This window comes from Emydura macquarii, unplaced genomic scaffold (genome assembly GCF_026122565.2).
Source record: "Emydura macquarii macquarii isolate MOO-44397 ecotype Brisbane River unplaced genomic scaffold, CSIRO-AGI_Emac_v2 contig_1363, whole genome shotgun sequence".
NCBI lineage: Eukaryota > Metazoa > Chordata > Testudines > Chelidae > Emydura > Emydura macquarii.
This window is the reverse complement of record NW_027131500.1, coordinates 6595795-6616250: the sequence shown is the minus strand read 5'-3', so window position 1 is coordinate 6616250 and position 20456 is coordinate 6595795. Positions and strand designations below refer to the sequence as shown.

The window sequence follows — 20456 nt, the reverse complement described above, 5'->3', positions numbered from 1 at the left end:
AATCAAGTATTTTTTAAAAAATCTCCCACACTTACTAGCCAGAGGACTAAGCATGTTAGCCCAGGGTGAAAACCTGTGCCACCGTACTCTCCTCTCAAATAAATCAATTCTCCCATACCCAGTACCTCTTTCCAGAGTATCTTATTTACTTCTGAATATAGCAACAGCCGCTTGCTCTGCATCCCTCCTTTGAGTAGACTGAGCTTTCTTCATGGGAATGGGGAAGCGACCATTGCCCACAATTTCCCATCCAGCTTAAATAGGTGCTCTCCTGTCATTCTCTTCATTCTCCATATCAACAGTGAGAAACAAAGTGGGACTGAGGAGGAGGTAGAAAGCAGAGAACTCCCTATGCCAGGGGTGTCAAACTCATTTGCAATGGCAGGCCAGATTTGAATTAAATTTACTTCAAGTGGGCCATACGTACCATAAATCGAAATATTAGGCACAACCACTTTTATGTAGTGTTATAGTTTATTTGCTAGATATCAATGATATAAAAACTGCAGTAAATTCACTTCTACAACTACTATTTTACAATTAAAAGAATCAATCAATGATTAAGAATTATAGTACTGCGCAATGCCCCAAGACCACACTGTCCCTCTCCCGCCTTTTGGAGCGCTGCGTCTCCTGCACACAGCGCTCCACGCGCTGCCGCCAGAGTATACAGATCTCATGGCAGCGTGTGACGCTGCGACATCTCGTGGCATTATACTCTCTGGCAGCAGCGTGCGCTGTCGTGAAATCTCGCAGCGTTGTACTCTCTGGAGGCAGCATGTGCTCCCACGAGATCTCACAAGCGTTGTACTTTCTGGCAAAAGCGTGCACTGTTGCGAAATCTCGCGGCATTGTACTCTCTGGCAGCAGCACACGATGTTGTGACATCTCGTGGCAGCGTGCGATGCCACCCAAGAGTACAACGCTGCAAGATGCAGTTCACAGAGAGGACTCCACATGGCCATATGCCTACCCAGCAGCAGCTTGACTCCTGCCAGGAGAGATTTCACTATTATACCCTTTCCACAGCTTCTGTTTTTGGGTCCTTTTCTCTAGCTGCTCATGGTATTCCCAAACAACAGCAAATTGAAAATGTGATATTATACTTGACTATTTCATTTCTACCCATAGGGTTCTAAATAGCAGCAGTGAAACTGATCATAGTCTTGTTAGTTTCACTGATGTTTAGTGGGAAAGCTATAAGCAGCAGCAGAGCCACTCATGCTGTCTATCTACACAGCAGGGGTTCTCAACAACAGGCCCAATCAGCACACAGCTGCACCCATGTGACATCCTCAGGGCCATACAAGTAATACATGTACTGTGTGGATTCGGCCCACATAACACATAGAGAGCTGCATATGCAGCCTACAGTGGTAAATAGGTTGAGAACTACTGGTCTTCAGACAGAGGATAGCATAGCCTCTATTCACATTTGAAAGGTTTTTGCAACCTTTTTTTTTTGCAGTATTTTGCAACCAGAAAGGCTAGAAATCTAGACCTTTTAAATCCCAGAGCTTTACAGGGGAAGTTTCCTACTTACCATTGCCAAACGGCTCAGAGACTTTTTCGAGCACTTTGAAAACAAAATCCACGTTTCAGTGACACCACTGGAAGGCTTAAACAACACTAAACACCTACCACTATGGCACAAATCCTCACCCAAATCAAACAATGCTCAGGACAACAGACCAACCCAACAGCAAATCAAATATAAACCAGAAAGCTTGACTGCCACACACCCACCACACTAGATCCCGGCTACACAGTCTTACCCACAGTGTTCTGACAGCACTGAAGACAGCTTTTCCTGCTTTACACATGAACTGAACTGGTGCTGACACCTGTTGTCAGCTACAAGTATTTTTCCTACTGCAGGCCAGGCGTAGGAGACGATCTTAGCAGACTCTCCAGATAGAGTGACCAGATCACAAGTGTGAAAAATCGGGACGGTAACAGGCATCTATATAAGACAAAACCCCAAATACCAGGACTGTCCCCTTTAAAATGGGGACATCTGGTCGCTCTTCTCTCCAGAACAAAACGGGAGTGGGTAACAGACACCCAAAAGCACAGTGCAACCACGGAGAACAGAGACAGGACTGTGCCATCAACGTGGCAAGGAGAGACCATCCAGAACCCAAGGGGCTGAGAGCGGGTGGTCTTTAACCATCCAGAGTCGCCAAGGCTACCCTCTAGCGGGCAGGCCCGCGAAAGCAGAGACACTATCGAGCTGTAGCCCAGCGTGGGGCTAGGAGTGGCGCTGGGGGTGAAGGAGGGCTGCCAGCTCCGGGGCGGGGGGCGGACCCTGGGGCACGCGCGGGCTGACGGTTGGGGGCACGCGCGGGGTCCGGCTGGGTGAGGGGCCGGGCCAGGATGTCCCGCCTCCCCGGGAGGGCGGTGGTGGCGCGGCCCACGCGGCTCCTCCCCGCTGGCTGGGCGGGCTCAGGCGCATCCGGCCCGCCGGCCCGCCCGGCCTCTCTCTCTCTCTCTCTCTGTCTCCGGTCCCGCGTCTGCGGCCGCTGGCTCACGCACCGAGGAGGCTGCTCCGCCACTGCTCGCTCCTGGCCCCGGAGGAGGAGAAACCCGCCGCCGCCTGCTCCAGTCGGCGGGTGCTGCCGAGCCGGCTGCCCGCGGTGTCCGCCTGTGGGGCTGCGGCAGGGAGGGGAGGGGCCGGGCGGCCGGGGCCTGCGTGGCTGAGCGGCCGGGTCTGGCGGGGAGATGAACACGGTGCTGTCCCGGGCCAACTCGCTCTTCGCCTTCTCGCTGAGCGTCATGGCGGCGCTGACCTTCGGCTGCTTCATCACCACCGCCTTCAAGGAGCGCAGCGTGCCCGTCGGCATCGCCGTCTCCCGGGTCATGCTGTGAGTGCGGCCCCGCCCGGGGGCCTTCCCCTCCCCTCCCCTCCCGCCCCGAGCCGCGGGGAGGTTTGGAGCCCGGGCTCGGCAGCGGTGTCTGGGCGCACATAGGGGCCCGGCCCGGCCCGGGGAGGGGAAGCGGCGGGCGCCCCCTGCCCGCAGCGGAAGGGTGACCAGGGACTGTGCCCGCATCCAGCACCTGTAAACGGGGCGGGTCGCGGGGGAGGGCTGTGGCCAGCAGCCGGCCTAGATGAGCATAAGGGCCCTTTGCGGCAAAGGACTGTAAGCACACTGTCCTGCTGCCGGACCTGGTTGCTTTAGGGAGACGTTAAACAAATCTCATCAGTGCCCCCGTTCCGCCCCCTCCATCTCCTCTCTGTAGCTTGGGCCTCGAGTAAGTACAGGCAGTGTCTGCCTCTGCAGTTCCCTTCCTGCTCTCTCACTTCCCCCTGGCTGGGCCAATGAGGGAACCACACGACAGTCAGCTCTGCTGTGCTGTTGTCCTTTCTCCTCCTCTTTGCCAACTGTGTGTGTGTGTGTGTATGAAGGCTCAGGCCTGGCAGTGAATAGACTGCACAGTTGCACACACCAAGACACCTGCTTTATATGAAGGCAAGACACGTTGCGGGGGAAGGTCCGCTTCTGAATTCAGATTCCTTCCTTAGTTTTTATCAGACTTAATGCTAGACCTTTTTCAACATGCCACCTTTCTTTTAAAAAGTGTGATTGGCTATGTAAATATACGTATTGACAGACTTTAAATGTCTTTAAACATTTCATCTCTGTAAGCCACATTTTTTAAAACCAAACTAGTAACCCAATTGAAGCAGCATAATGGGGATCTTTCTATTTGCATCTTTTGTCAGTTGTTTCGTTGGACCAAACCCCAGTTTAGTGTGTGGATTTTTGCTAATACACTTGCAATGTATGTTCATTAAAATGCTGTGGAGATGTTAGTTTGCGTGAAGGGAAGGAACAGTTTGTAGCTAGTCTTCAAAACAAAACCTTGAGTTTTCTTAGATTCTTTCTTTTTGAGGTAAGAAAGGCATCAATCAATGTGAACTTTTTTTTTAAAAAACCTCAGGGACCTCCAATTTTCTGTTTTTATGCACTGAGATTTTAATAAGCTCAGTTTCAGTCTGGAGCAAATATTGTCAAGTTCAAAGTTCTTGAAGTTTTGGTAGTGAAGTTGATCTGACTTATGGCATTGTTAATGGTATAGGTTTTGGATAAAATAGGATTATGTGATTTTTAGGCTGCCTTGTTGGCCATGAATTAGTCAACAGGCTGAAAACTCTTGTCTTCTGATATATCCTTCAGCTTTTATTCCTAATGAAATTTATTACAGCCAAGTTACAGGTCTCTCCAAATACAGATTTTAATAAAAATGTGGATGGATAGTAAAGTGCATGATGATTTAATATCACGGAGAGAGCATAAACTTTCAACCTATGTAGTTTTTTTTTTTTTTTTTTTTTTTTTTTTTTTTTTTTTGAGGATTGTACATGCCAAGGGAGAACTTTAAAATGTGTGTTTGAAGCACAAATATGAAATCAGGGTTAACAGGTAGTTAATGTAGATGTAGAAGAGGAGTGAGAGCAGAGGTTCCTCATGATGTGAAATCAGTTGGTATGAATGAAAAGAGTAGTTACCACCAGAATGATGACTTTGCTGCTGCAGATGTTCAAATTGCCATTGACTAGTTAGTGATGGCTACATATGCTTAAGTAAAATCACAGTAAAATCCAGTTCAGCTGTCCATGTCTCCACAGGCAGGAAAAAGTCCATAAGTTATTACTCTTATTTGTCATTTGTATTGTAGCAGTGCCTAAATGCTCCAGTCAAGACAAGATGCAACGAATGGGTGTATCTATCAATCAATCAGAATGGTGGAACATATACAAGGGAAACAAGTAAGAATGTACATTGAGATAAGTAAAAAATGCTAATTTTGTGTTTTTCTTTGTTTTTTTTTTTTTTTTAGAAAAAATGTGGAAGACTTCACTGGGCCAAGAGAAAGAAGTGATCTAGGATTTCTTACATTTGACGTTACAGCAGATATCCTTTATGAAAACACTAATGTTTTGCTAATGCTTAAAATACAAACTCTGCTGTATTGTTGACACTGCTTCCCTAAACTTTATGGTCATAGTGTATGAAGCAGTCCTCAAACATTTAAGCCAGAAGGCCTTAAGAAAGTAAAATGTTTGAGGAAAACCAACGTTTCTGGAAAGCAGTGGCTTAAAGTAAATGGGAACAGAGAATGTATTGGGTGAGGAGAGAAATAGTTCTTATCAGATGAGGAGCTTTCCAAGCCAGTTTGTGGCAATATCATCAGCAAAGTGCAGTTCTCCAACCACCATCAAATCTGGTCAGAGGGCAGTCATTAGTAATGTGTGATATAACTTTTTCCACAGCCAATTTAGGATTCTCTCGTTGGTCCCAGGTGTGAAGCCTTGCTACATATTGGCCCTGGCCTGTTTGAAATTGATTCAGAAGGGTATATAAGTAATGTGACAAATAAAGCTGGGTACATGCATGGTCGGGTCAGTTATAAGGGACTGGTATTGGATGTCAGCTGAAACCCATTCTTCATGCCGTATCGACGGTGCAGAAAAATCGGGCCCTCAGTGGGCACCTTGATGACAAGCCCAGTCTTGGGTGGTTGAAGAAATCTGTATAGTGAGTGGTAGGCTCAGGTTTGCCCCAATAGTCTCAACCATTCTGGCTGTAACATCATGATGAATGTTGGAGGAGTGATCCTGCTTAAGATGGGGAGCTTCAGTACAGGTGTGGGTTGGTGAGGAGAGAGAAATAGTTAATCCCAGAGATTGCTTATGTAATGTATATTTAATGAATGGGTAAAGTGCCTGGCTTTTTATTTGACTGTCACAATACGCCTTGTGATTTCTATTTTTGAAGATCTATGATGCTGGTTTCAAACTCATTCTGTTAGGAAAGTGTGGATTACAAAGTTAAGGACCTATAATACCCATGGATGTCAGTGGGAGCATTTTTGTTAAAAAATTGAGGGTGGACATAGTCCTTTACTTACTAAAATATTAAATATCAGTTGCATTTAGCATCGCTTGTTGGAAATAATTTATTGAACAGCATAAACAATTTTATCAGAACTTCTGTCCTCTGTTTTTCTCTATCTTCCTTTGTCAATTTTCCCTCTATCTTTGATTGCCTGTCTCTCCTTTTTATGTTTCTTTTATTTTCCTCTTTGCTTTCTTAATGGTTTCTACTCTCTATCCCTCCTTCCTGGCTCCTTATCCCAGTCTCTTTTGCCCAGCCAGTCCTAGTTCTCCTTCTATGCCCAAGCTCCTTGCAAAATGTCTCCCCTCTATCTCTTAGTTCCACAGCTTCTCATCTGATCTCAGTGGTCACACCCAAGCCAAGTGTTTGAATATCCCTCCATTTCCCTGACCAGCTCCCACTCTTCTTGCCCAACCAGTCCCAGTTTCTGCTCCCCAAACCCTTCCAGTACTAGTCTCACTAGACTTCTTGTCCCAGTCTGTTCCTTTCCTTTTCCCCGGTCCAGCTTTTGTGCCCTCTGCATTTGAATCAGATAGCTTCCTCTTCCTTGCTTTGTGGCTGTAAAGGGGGGTGGGGGGGATTATTGAGAGCACAGAAGAGACAGCTTCCCTGATCTATGATCTGGTGCCTGTCCCAGAGCAGCTGGGAACAGCCATTACGAGGAAAGTCAGGCTTTGCAACTGAAAATCGGGTATTATAATTGGAAGTGTTAGACAACTTTAATAATATGTGGTGCTACCAACCCTGCCTATAATAATAATATAATATAAAACTATAGCTGAAGTATAGCAACTTCCAAGATATATGTACACCTCTGAAATGTTTAACTCTTGGGAAGCCAGGACAGAGACAATAAGTCTCTTTGAAATTAACAGTTAGGTATTTTATTTAGGTTTTGGCTCAACTAAGTAAATGAACTTGTTCTGAGATTGGCTTGTGTATTTAAAATAAGTTCTTAGTATTTTTTTAATTCCTTTTTGTTATTCGTGTACCTTATGTGTGTCCCTTGAATTGGTCATGTTAACAGAGAGTAGTAAGGTGATATATATGAAAACATAATTTAGTGAAGGTCTTTTCTCTCCTGTGCAGAGAAATATTTTCCAGTAGACCAACTAGGATGGGTTAGTAAGTAAATTCTGAGAGGTTACTAACTTGCTGTGTCAAATACAGCACTCTTAGACACATACAAAGACTATATTTCTTATGCTTTTAAAGAGATACTGATAACATTTAATTTTTTTCATGTTGACTAACTTAAAAAAATTGAAGCTCCTGTGAGAACACCCTTTAAGTAATATGCCCTATAGCTCAGATAACATCAGGTATGTTGAAATGTAAGAAAGTATTTTACGCATTATAGTTATATTGTACTTGGGTTATGAGCTGATGTATGTTGGAATTTGGTAGAAATATTTAAAAATAAAATTGTACAACTGTAGTATAATATACCATTTTCCTTAACTTGATCACATCTGCAGACTATATTTGATTGGAATGTTAAACAGTTATTTCTGTATTTATCTGCAGAATATTCAACAAAAAACAATGTAAGTATGAAATAGAAAATTAAAACAATTAAATTATTTGGTATAACTGCTATTTAACAAGATGTAGTCATCAGGAAATATTATGGTACAAAGATTTCACACTAGTTGACTTATTCCTACAATCTTTGAATTTTGCTTTGCTGATAGTTTAACAGTAAGCATTCCAAACGTTGCATCTAGTGACTTTCTGAAATAGTGACACAACTAAAATGCCATACAACGTTTGATACATAGCCCATTGGTGCCATTGTCACTTAAAACTGCTGTTGTCAACTGTCTCAACTGGTACAGCTTAAGCTTACACTGTAGAAAGGTCAGAATTTTCCTAAAATGATTTTTAAAATTCATTCTCAAGACTACATCACCACCTAATCTGTTTTTAATGGCCATTTAAATAAAGTAATATTCCATTTATTCTGGTAGCACAACTGTGCTTGCTGAAGCAGTTTTTAGAATTCTCAGTTTCATTAGGTTGGCTCTAGGAGTCCATTATCTTGTTCATATCTCAAAAGTTCAGTTTATAAACAGCCAGCTCTTATAAATTGGTACATTATGATGGTATATTTTTAGTCCCTTGTTCAAATTGCATCAGAAGACACCGGACAAAATTCTGAGTAACCCCAAAATGGCAGATCATCGTTGCTCCTCGATAACTAGTTCAAAAGAGATGTATACAAACTCTTATGAATTCAGGACACTTTACAGGTGTGCACTTGTTCTTTTGGAATTATAAATCTGAATACAGTAATCTTTCATAAAAACACTGAAAATATTGAAGAAAATGATACGGTGCAATTTCAGTACAACTTAAGTCTTTCTTTTTTGAGACAATGTCCAAATACAAGTCATATTATTAAAATTACTTTTACTTTTGCGGTTGTATTGCAATTAAAAATTAGTATCCTTCACTCATCAGACTTTTTACTGGTACTTTTTACTCTAAAATCTACTGTCCTTAAAATAAGATTCTGTCAGATCTGTTATCTCTGCCATATTTAAATATTTTAGTGGTAAACCTTTTTTATTAGACATAGTTCTGTTAAACTTAGTTCTATTGCAAGCATATGCTCTGCAACTTCAGTTTCTTGAATCAGTAATGTTTTGTAATTTCCAGTGATCAGATATGCTTCATTGTGTTAACTCAGTGATTAATTTTATTTGTAGGCCCTGAACCAGGTTGTCCTTTGGGATAAGATCATTTTAAGAGGAGATAATCCAAAGCTGTTACTAAAAGACATGAAATCAAAATACTTTTTCTTTGATGATGGAAATGGTCTCAAGTGAGTAAATTACATTTATTATGTAGCTGTACTGTACTTTGGATATTTGTTTTTCTGAGGTAGGAGTGGGAAAGAGAGAGACAAGAGGGAATATGTATATTTAACAGCTCATTACGTTCTTTTAAATTTTAAATTATTTCAACGCTGTTACATCTTCATAGATCAGCTGATGAGATTTGCTTTGTGGCAGAGATCTAGACCTCCAAGGTCTACCTCCAGTTCAGTGTGCTGAAAAGCAAGTGACTGACAGAAGCACTTGTCTGCCAAGTTTCGCCTGTGCCTACAGAGCTAGAGTCCTGTCCTGCAAAGGGTGGAGAACCCTCAACTATTTTGCAGGAAAGTTATTACATGGACTGTAGATCATATTCCATTCAATAGCTTTGTGCAAATATTGTAAAAGAATGCAAATTGTGTAAAATTAAAATGTCTGTTATTTCTAGATCACAGAAAAGTATTCATATTCAATGATATTCAAGGTAACTTATGTCTTTATAAGTTGTGAGTATTTCGACTGAGGATCTATTTTGGTTTTACAGGGGAAACAGAAATGTCACTTTGACTCTCTCCTGGAACGTCGTACCAAATGCTGGCATTCTACCTCTTGTGACAGGATCAGGACATGTATCTGTTCCATTCCCAGATACTTATGAAATAGCAAAAAGTTATTAAATTATTATACTGAATCCTAAGCAACATATTTTTATACTTGTATATTATGAATAAATTTTATCACTCTTTCTCCTCCTATCCCCTGCAGCCTTCCAGTCAAAGGTACTTGATTTCTTTGGGTCTAACTAAGCAGAGGGAAAAAAAACAGATGGAACTTTGATTTTTTTTTTTTTTTCCCATTTTAAATAAAACATTGATGCTGAAACTTGAAGGAAAGGTAAACCAGTGGTTTAAAATTTTGAAAAACTAACTCTTTTTGTTGACCACGTGGGTAGGAAAATACGTTTCTGATAAACATTTAAAACCAGAACATAGTCTGATTATTTTTAAATTTATTGTGAAAGTTCTTTTATATAATCCATCCAGAGCTCAATGCACAAATTTCAGTGGTGTAGTCAAAAATGTAGGAGTACTTGCAGGTTCATAGGCACTGTAGTTATTCTATCGTATTCTTCAGCTGCTGCTAAATAAGTGAGTTTAGAATACTGCATTAGGGTAGATTGTTTCCTTTCTAGTAGCATCAAAAGCCACTTTGTGGAAATTGTGGTTCTTTATTCATGAGCCATCAGACAGGCATATTTGAAAGCTTTTCCAGCTTAAATTTGATGTTGGTTGAGCAGAAATCCTTTTTTGAAAGATTTATGTACCATTGATTTAACAAGAATATGTTTTATGGTTTTTTTTTTTTTTTTTTTTTGTTTTTTTTTAAATAAACACATCTTTTAAAAGCTGTTTACAACACAAATACCAGTAGAAGTCCTAAGCAGGGTAAAATGGGAAAAATACCTCTAGCGTATAAGTTGGCAAATGTTTTGCTTATCTGAAAAAGCTTACTGTTAACCAAATGTGTGCGTTTTTCTCACACTTGTACAAATAAGTCACTTTGGGTTTATTAAAATAAGAAGATAATCTCCAAGCATTTAGAATGTGTTGTGCAGTATACAAAATAAAAGTGTTTTTTAAAAAAGATAAGCAAGAATAATCCAAAATAAAAAAAGTACTTATAAAATGTATGATTTTCTTGTAAAATATTTGTATTTCTTCACTTTCAGTATTATAAAAAAGTAAAATTCAAATATAGTAAAACAGAATAACAAAAATGAGGCTTTCGTAGGAAGAGATAAAGAAAGACGAACTACTTAACAAAGCGACAAATAGGTGGTAGAATAGCATACAGAATAATGAGCTGTATACAGAAGGTAAAGTGGCCACTCCTTCTGTCTTTCTCACAAGGAGACATTCAGTGACATTGGAAGGCTACAAATTAAAAGCCTCAAAGGAAATACCGTATAATTCATAGTAAGTCTGTGGCGCTCATTACTCCAAGAGCTGAGGCCAACATTTTAGCAGAATTCAAAAAAGGATTTAACCTTTATATAGATGTAAAACTGGCTATGATTTTATTAGATAAGATAAAATGATATAAAACTATATGAGACTTTTGGGTTTAGCAAGAAATAACCTTTTTTGGGCAGATTATTCTATAATTGTCCACTATGAAATATATTTCACCTTCCCCCTGAAGTATCTGAAAATAGCAATTATCAAAGACAGAATTGTAGATTGACCACCAATCTGATCCTCTATGACAGACATGTTCTAAGAAGTGTGTTGACTCCAACTTAATTAAAAAAAAAAAACTTTCAGATTGACAGTTTACATGGGGCCCCCTTTTCCTCCCTGCATTCTGAACTATGGACTATGTTATAAGTGAAATCTGCATATGGATGTACATAAGCCAAATTTTTTAAAAGTGCCATGATTTTTGGATCCTTTCATTTTTGTGTTCAATTTGTGACACTTTAAAGAGCCCTGGTTCTTCAGTGGATGGGTGCTCAGCACTTTCTATTTCCAAACATCAGGCGCTTTAAAGATGTCTCAGGTTGGGTACTTACAAATTATTACTGTTGAAAAGCTTGGCCATATAATGTCAATATAAAGCAACTGATGTGTAGCTCTGCACTCAGGTATACAATGCCTCTTCATATTCACATTTCTTTTGAGGGACTTAGTTACTGAGTGGGTTGTGCAACCCTGATTTTTGTACACTTAATGTGTTTGCTCGTCTGCTTTGCTGCAGAGAGAAACACCCCACCAGTTGCTTGGGTTGCTACAATTTTGTACTGTGACCATTTTAATAAACTGTTTAAAACAGTATTCCTAAGTATAAAGACATTTACATTGTTGATACAGAATCTTGTAATTGCTAAAAATTAATATGTAAAAATTTGAATTAGGTTCTCAAGTATATGAAAATATTTTCTCTTTTGGTGGCCTTCATTTGGTCCCTGCTTCTGCCATTCGTTAACTAAGATTAACATTTACAAATGAACAAAAAATCAGATTGATAAACTTGTCTATTCTCTTTGCTTTCCTCAAGGATAAACTGTCCTTTCTCTGTATCTGAGCTGCTTTTCTAAAATGGCTTCAGAATTTCAACTTAAGCAGAAAGCTTCCTGTTTCAGTTTCTGTCCTAACTTGAATTACAAAAAGGCTATGACCTATGGAGTAATCTAAGACAAGAGGAGGCTTTTCTTTCCTGTAAGTCATAATTTTCCAAGACCTTACGGAAAGTCTTAAGGCTTCCTGGCCAAGTGGTTAAAACTTGCATTCAGGAAGCTTCAAGTTAGCTGTAGTTTCTTCTCTGAAAAAGATCAAGGTATATTCCACCAGGTCTCTTGTTTGAAGTGGAATTCTGCTTCTGTAGAGGAGCTCTGCAAGATTACCATGTAGTAGTACTTCGTACAAGTGTGTAAAGCATGCAATCTGAAAGTTATAGCAGCAGCTGATGTATGATGCTCAGACCAGTGATCTGTTACTGAAGTACCTTGTCTCAGAAATTGTTCTTTCCCATTCTCTCCAGTTGGCATATTCCTGGTTTTTCCTCTCCTCGAGTACTTTATCTAGCCTCTATCTTCTGGTCTCTCTTATGCCATTATTTTACTGGGACTGATTTACCAAATCTGCTAATTGATGTCAAGAGGCTGGTGCACTCAAATTTTATGCCTTTACCTGTTATCTTGATTTAGGGCTTGGTTGAAATAGCACCCGTATTCACATAGGAGGAAGGCACTGTGGTGGAGACCCAACCATGATCTAGTTATAGGCTATGGATAGTCTCATCTGGGAACCCTCAGAACATATAGTAGAGCAGGGGTTCTCACACTATTTTTTGCTGGGGCCCCATTTGAAAATATTTCAGGCTCTGACAACCCCCCAAAAAAGTGATGTCCACCACATGCCATGCCACTCAGATGAGTCTGCAACCAGAGGAATCCATGCTACTTTGGTAGTTTGCCTGGAATCTACTGAGGAAGAGAAATTCCCAGCAGTCTGTGCTGTTTCAACCAGGCCACAAAAATCAAATGAAGATGTAAGAATATAAATTAATTTTTACACTATCTGTGTTGGAACAAACAAAATAGAAATGGCAAGTCTTGTCTTGTATTTAGGTTGTAATTTCATTGGGGCTGGGACTGTCTTTGTTTTGTGTGTACAATACCTAGCATAATGGGATCCTGGTCTATGACTAGGGCTCGTAGGCACTAAAATAATACACATAAGGGCCATGCAAAAGACTGTCACAATGGATACTTGGTGTCATATTATCAATCTTCCATTGAATGTCCTGTTCATCACCATTCCACTGGCTTCCCCCTAAAATGGTGTGCTCATGGAGAATAGACTTGAGAATAGACTTTGTAAAATTTGCAAACAATCTAAGTGACCTGGGAGCCTTAAGTCACTTTTGAAAATTCCACCTTTGCTTCTCCCTCTACTTGTTCTCCAGGCACCTACCTTCTCTTTGTTCAAATACTATGTTCATATACATTTCTTTTATAAAGCCTCCTACTGGTCATGCACTAAAAAGGGGGAGTGGTAGAAAATATAGAGCTTGTGAGGCTTGACCATAGTTTGCTGATACAGTGCTTTGTGGGTCTTTCTTGTATGTGTGTAACTTACAATGTAAATTCTTCGGGGAAGGTATCAAGTCTTCCTTTGTGCAAGATTTTCGACAATGCTCACCTAATAAAAAGTTAGAGGTCATGGTTTCTGTTAAGTATACATCTATAAATAGTGGCTTTTATACATGGTTCTCAGTTGTTATAGATTTCAATAAGTCAAAAGTTGCTTTGTATTGTAATCTTCCTGGGGTATGATCTTTTGTGGATGAGACCATTCATTTTTTAGGCCAAATTCTCCTGCCCAAAATAAAGGCACAAATGAGGGACAGATGGTTTTAAAAGAGTAGGGTTACTATATTTCAGGTTCTCAAAAAGAAGACAGTGCCCAATGGCAGGGTGAGGAGCAGGAGGGCAGGGAAACTGGGCAGTACCTGTGGTGCGGGTACTCACTGGAGGTGGGCGGCAGTGTCACTCCCCATTATGGTGGCAGAGTGCCTGGTGCAAGCCCTGGAGGCAGCGACAGCTATCAGTCAGCGACTCTCTGCCCCCTCCAGGGCTGGGAGGGAGCCAGGCCTCTATGGGTGGGATCAGGCAGCTGGTGTTGCAAGGAAATGAACCAATCAGATGCAGAGGTGGGACTGATCAGAAGCAGACAAATGAGGGTTGTTTCTGAGGTGTAGCATCTGCTCTGCAAAAATCCTGGACGTTGCCTGTTTGTTTGAAAAATCCACCTGGACCGAGGCTTAAAGAAGAGGTGGAAAATCGGATGTATGGTAACCCTTTAAAAGAGGGGTGCTTCTCTCCGAAAGAGCAGACAACCATGATGTGCAAGAGGACCAAGCCAAGAAGGCAGGAAAGGCTGCCTGTTCTAAGGAGGCTGACCCAGAGCACGACTCCCAGGAGGGGAGAGATTGGAGCAAGGGGGGTTGTTTTTCAGGATTCTTGATTTTTATAGAACTGTAACTCTTGCTATTAGCCTGTGACTGGTTAAACATTTCTTTGCTAAGTCTGTGTTCCTTGTTTTCCTGCCATGTTATCCCCGAAGGGTTTGATCAAAGTACCAGAGCTCCCACAGCCAGGTCGACTGGTGGAACGTGCCTAAGCAATAGGGGCCTCTCAATAGGGACTGAGGCACTTTTGTGGGTGTTTGAGGTGGCTGGACTGCAGAGTCCATTGCCCAAGAAGGAGGGCAGACACTGAGCCTGCACCTGCATGTGCCTGGGAGACTACGAGCTAGCAACTGATCTGTCACTAAGACTGGGGGCTTAGGAAAACATGGGGCCCAAGGTTTGGGGCTGTTTACAAAAGATGTTTGCCCAGATTGTAACACCATCTGACACTTTCTACTGATGTTCTTGTAACTATCTGTAATGCAAACAACTCGTAGCTATAACATTGAATAATCATTTATTAACCTTTTCTAAATGGAACCTTAATATAAAGTGTGAATAAATTTCAGTTTTGAATAAATGAGGGAATAACTTGGTAACTAAATGCTTCTCATAATTAAATCTTCCAGAGGGGTAGCCGTGTTAGTCTGTATATAGCATAAACAACAAGAGTTCTTTAAAGTGCCACAGAACTCTCGTTATAATTAAATCTGTATACTTTCAATACTTGTATTTTTCTTTTGAATGTGAGCTTGATCCCTTTTCCTAATGGCATTGCACTGTAATTAAGTATCATTTTCCTCTTCCTCTCATTTTGTGCAGTGCAAATATGTTCCCAATTCTCCAACTGCATGGCATTTCTGAGAGAGGTTGGTATAGTCCATTTTTATTACAAAAATAGAATACATTTTTTAAAAAAGAGGGAGTGCTTGTGTAAATTCAAGTTTTTTTAGTGATATTCTGAAACCACCATTTCTAAAAAAATATTTTTCCAGGGAACGCATACATATAGTCCGCCTACCTCTATGGAAAAAGTCAGCATCAAGCACATATTACTAGAGTCTTACATGTATTATATTTATTACTTTGAGTTTTAATCTGTTCCTTTAGGCACTGATAGACATTACGGTACTTTCTCTAACAATTGTGGTATGCATAATAGTCCACAAAAACTTTGAATACTTGTTTTCAAATTTGAAGCAAGAAACTCTGATGTATTTCATATAATTTTTTAATTAAGAATTGAAAGATACATGTACACTTGTGCTGGAGCTGAGGAATGTAGGCTACTTATTATTGTTTCTGTTTACTATTTAAAAAGGTGCAGTCTGAAACTGCTGAAAAGCAGTATGTGGTTGACAGATAAAATCAGCTTAAAATTCCTGTACTGAAAAAAACCAAAACCCCTACCACCTTCTCATAGTAACACTGTAAATTGTTGAAACTAAAACCACTTAAAAAAAACTACTTTTCTTTTCATTGTTCTGTTTGTTTGATTCCTCTTTGGCCTGTATTCATTTTAGGCCATGAAAATAAACTTGTTGATACAACATTTGTTTACAGCCAGCTTCACTCTGGTCTTCTGAGCAGGATGCTAAAATATTTGGATTACAAACTCTGTAAAGTGTTTACAAATAATTTTCTTTTGAAATGTTCTAATAAGAAATTTAATTGAAGCACTTCTTTGGTATAGGACAATTTAGGTACAAAATTTAGGTTTTGAAAAAGCAAGCTTTTGTCCCATGTAAGTTTCCTTTACAGCAATGAAACTCAGTATATGAAAGAGATTTTTTGAAAGTGCATTAAATGACTAATGTGTTTTCCTCTCGTGTTTGGACACTTCTAGTTTTGCTAAAGAAGCAGGAGATGTTTTCATCAAGAAACGATATTTGCAACTATTTAAGCAACAAATGTGGCTAAATGGTAATACCCTGATTCTGCAAACACTGGCACACATTCTTAACTTTACTAGCCTTAGTCTCGTGGATTTTAAGCATCTGTGTAAATGTGTGTAGCTCAGGTGTAAGTCGTTAAAAGAGAACAGGTGGCCAACTAAAACCAGCTCAATTATTACAACTCCTGATATTACACCACTAGCGAACTCTTGAGATCTGGAGAGCATGCTTTGTATTTTGTAGTAAGCAAAGCAAAGACTGGTTTATAAAATGATTGATTTGGTTAATGGTAATTAGCACTTGTAATACATTTTTCATGGAAGGATTTCACAGTGTTTTTAGAAGGAAAGGTAACGCTCATTATCTCCAGCGGCTGGCTGGGGGTTAGAGGTGAAAAGTGCTAAGCCCTGCCAATAATGCCTCTGCAGGTGGTTGCAATAAGAATCACGATAGTAGCTGTAAAGTGGCTGATGTCTTGCAGCGTGTAAAACCACTTGCTGCTACCAAGGAACAGATGCTCCAGCAACAGAAAATACAGGCAGGAACGTTCTCGGTGCTAATTGAAATCATTCCGACACGAATGGGTTTGGCTGTTGTTTCTAGAGCAAGAAGCAGCAGCTGGTACAGAACGATCATTCCAGGTTAGTCCTAGACGGGATTCCAGCTACGCTTCTTCCTTGGGGCATCTGCTTATTCAAGCCTGGCACCGGGGGAGGGCGGTGTTCGGAGCGAGATGTTTTGGGTGGGGCTGTGCTGCTGGCTGAGCCTAGATACGTCCGAGGGAGTTTCTAGGATCTGAGTGAGGCGTTTCTGAGCTGTGCATAGATAAGGTGGGAGGAGGGTGTGTGCTGAGTTTCTGAGTCTACCAGGCTACGCGAATGGGACTCGGGGATCTGAGTCAGGGCTTTGAATGGGAAAGTAATCCTGTATAGGTGGGGCCGGGTTGACTACTGAGGGGCGATGCTATCAACTGGTGGTAGAGGGGAGTGTCAGACAGCAGAGGCAGATGGGAGGAAAAGAGGGTAAAAGCTAGACTTGTAGGGGATGAGTACTATTTGCTGTCATTCTACTTTTACTGGGAAGTACCCCAGTGTTTAATTCTGGAAGAGGAAAATTCGACGGAGGTTCCATTTTTCTCCTAGCTTCCCCATTAGCCTCCCTTATCCCCTATGAAGCTGCTTCTTCATGAACCTCTCCGACGGGCATCGCGTGTGTAGGTATGTTGCTTTGAAGATCTGGTCCCTTTCTACTGGACTGTGGCAAGGTTCTGGTACCAGCGATCTGACCCCGGTGTGCTATCAGCCACTACGGACTATTTTCACTTTACGAAGGGGAAACTAAACGATTCGCCTAACACCGCACTCGGATAAAACAGTCTGACAAACGTGCCTCCAGATTTCTTGCTGAGTTTTGGCTACCTGATGGGGCTACCTAGTTCTGGTTGTCTGCCCTGTCTCAGCATGAAAAGTGTGGGTTTTTTCTTGATTGCAGCCATTCCAAATTATCAGGCTTGTTACACTACATGGAGTAAAAGAGGATGAAGACCTGAGCCACTGCCTCGCCAGGAATTTTTAGGGAAGAGGGCTCCTTTAACTGTTCCGAGATCATTAGGGCTGACTTTTAAAGGCTGGTCCCAGTTTGTGTAGACTTATTTTTGCTCGTGAAAGAAAGGTGTTAAGGTTTGCAAAGCTCTTGAAGAAGTGAACTCAAGAGCGGACCAATAAATCCTAAGAGGTGAATCCCACTTCTGTTGAACTCCTGTATGTGTGACTATTTCCATTAGGTGGCACTATAAAGTTAGAGGATAAAAATACATGCTAAAGCACTGAATAAACTATTAGTAAATTCTATTGCAAATGTTTTCTAACATTCCCTTTTTAGTATTGATTTCAGTGGTTAGAATGTTCCTCAATCTATTAAATAAAATTGTTTGAACTTGTATGCATGGTTAAAAATTGTATATTCATATCGAGCCCTTTGAGTTGGTCTTGTAGGTTTACATTCTCATCTCTATAGTGCATTTTGTGAGCTTGTTATTCCTAACTTACATTTATTTTATCTGTGTGTGTACACACGTATGTTTCCTAATCTATATACGTGACTTGGCTGATATGTTTTGTGAGGGTATCCCACAGCTTGAATTGTAGTTTTAATAAAACGGCTTTTAATACTTTCTAGTCAGAACCAAGTTTTAAGTGCTAAATTTCCAGAATGCTGGGCACTCAAATCTGTAATTGACATTAGTGGGGAACTGCAGGTGCTCTGCATCTCCAATTATTGGGCCCAAAAACATTTTTTGCTTTTTAGAAGTAGACCATACCTTCAGTGGAAGATGCTGAGAGACATTACAAATGGACATGCCAACAATTGAATAAACCCCTTCCCCATGACACCTTTTTATTGGAATATCATAAACTGAATGCAAATATAAAGTTAGAGCAAAATCCTCCCATCCAAATGTGCAGTCCAGGACCACCAGTGAAACCCTGTCTTGTGTGGAATCACTGTGGTGTTCCTTATTATTTGCAAATATTGAAGGATTGTTTGGATCACAGATTGTATAATTTACAAGTAACTATAGCCATTGTAGACTCCGAAAGTATACAGACAAACTACAGACTCAATAAACTTGAAACTATAACAGACAAAGACTGCTCTTTTGGGTGCTTTGCTGAAAAGTTTCTCCTACATCTAAAAAGCAGTGTTGCTCTGGCAAAAGAAGTGGAGGGACCAAATATAGGCCCTGATCCTGCAGACACTAATGCATGTACTTAATCTTCAGCATGTGAATAGTTTTCACGGACTTCAATGAGTTTTACTTTAGATTTAAGCATGTGGATTTAAGTGCTTGAAGGATTGAGGTCCTAGGTTAGAATCTGCAGATAATGCCTTCAGGCTTTGAATATTAAGTTTGTGGGTCTAATTGAAGGCTAGAAGAGCAGAATGTAAGTTCCCTGAGATTTAGAGAGAGAAAATGATCCTGTACATGCTGAAAAGGTGTTCGGCATCCCGAAGTTTTAGAAAACCAGAAGTTTTGGGTCAGTTCTCTCAGTCTTGGACCAGTCCAATAAAACATTATGGGCTCTAAAATCAATGAGACTATTCAGTCTAGTAAATATTTACAGAGTTGAGTCCCTGATGTACAATAGGAATACAATTTTGTCTTGCGAGCTGTGTGGCACAGGCTTAGTAACTAGAATTTCAGCCACTGAACATTGTATTCAAACAAATGAGTTGAAACACGTCCTTTATCTCTGAGTTGTTTGGTGTGAAAGTATGCTTATTTTGGAAAACTGAATTGACAGGAAAACTCGTGGGAAATGTGTTAAGGGCAAATTCTTCTGAAAGAACTGACCATTCTGTACTGTTTGTAAGAGGATATTTCAAATTTTATTCTTTTTTGTTGCCATCAGATAAACAAATAGAGGAGCAGTTTCAAATTGTAGAGAACATTGTGTAATATCAACACAAAGAGGAGCTTACTTTATAAGTTGTTTATCTAAAATATTTGGCTTTGCTTATCTTTAACAACTTAATATTTGAATACTTAAATTCTAATAAACTCTTCTTCACATCCATTTAATTGTTATAAATATAAATATTAATAATGGACTACTGATTGACCCGAAGATAAATAGTTTAGTATTTCTAGAGCCTAAAGTGGTAGATGGTCTGTTTGTTTGTTGTTGTTTAGTAATCAGGATATCTATATGTGTGATCTCATAGTTTCTATAAACTTCCTTCTGTGTTTTTAATCCAATGCTCTCTTCCATTAGAGAGGTTCATCTTTATTTTGCATATATAATTGCAGCTCTATAAATAATGCATGCGTGAGAGGGATCATGTTTGCAACATGTTAAATATAGATCTGTTCATTTTGTTTGCAAGTGAAGGAAAACAGTCCGAATTGAATGAAATCTAGTCAGTTAGTAAGATGCAAATACAGACTTCAAGGGTTTTCAAATGCTTTTTGCCCTGATTATCTTTAAGAGGAATCTTAAGATCTTGAATGTAACGTATAGACTTTGGGACATATACCTGAGTATTTCTCAGTGATGTTGTATAGCAGAGATGCAGGTAAGTCCACCCTCTGATTTATACTTTTTCTGATCTGTACTTGTCATGGAGCTTCTCATTGACTAACTTTAGGAAATGCCTAACTTGTAATATAGCTAGAAATCTAGAGAAGATAGATTTAAAATTTAATTCTGAGCTGTTCCAAGTCTAGTAATGTTATGCCCTGGAAAAAATCTTCAATAGCTCACAGTTCTTTGGTATTCCACCTATTAGAGTTGACACCTTCATATCCTGGAGGGAAACCTAGTAGCCCACATGTCCAGGAAGTCCACTCGAAGTCTGACACATGACAA

At 40.3% G+C, this 20456-nt stretch overlaps 1 protein-coding gene and 1 long non-coding RNA gene across 2 annotated transcripts in view; both read left to right on the top strand.

Annotated features, from left to right (window-relative positions):
• Positions 1-2478: 2478 nt before the first annotated feature.
• On the top strand, positions 2479-10409 carry SPCS3 (signal peptidase complex subunit 3). The gene is made up of 5 exons (XM_067551696.1): positions 2479-2864; positions 4843-4918; positions 7373-7447; positions 8612-8727; positions 9264-10409. Exons 1-5 carry the CDS (start codon positions 2722-2724, stop codon positions 9394-9396), a joined length of 543 nt encoding a protein of 180 aa, XP_067407797.1. The 5' UTR covers positions 2479-2721; the 3' UTR covers positions 9397-10409.
• A 6204-nt stretch (positions 10410-16613) lies between these two features.
• Positions 16614-20456, top strand: part of LOC137155580 (uncharacterized) — a 61897-nt gene continuing 58054 nt past the window's right edge. The window contains exon 1 of the long non-coding RNA XR_010920546.1: positions 16614-16727. This is a non-coding gene — a long non-coding RNA (uncharacterized lncRNA). The remainder of the gene's footprint in view (positions 16728-20456) is intronic.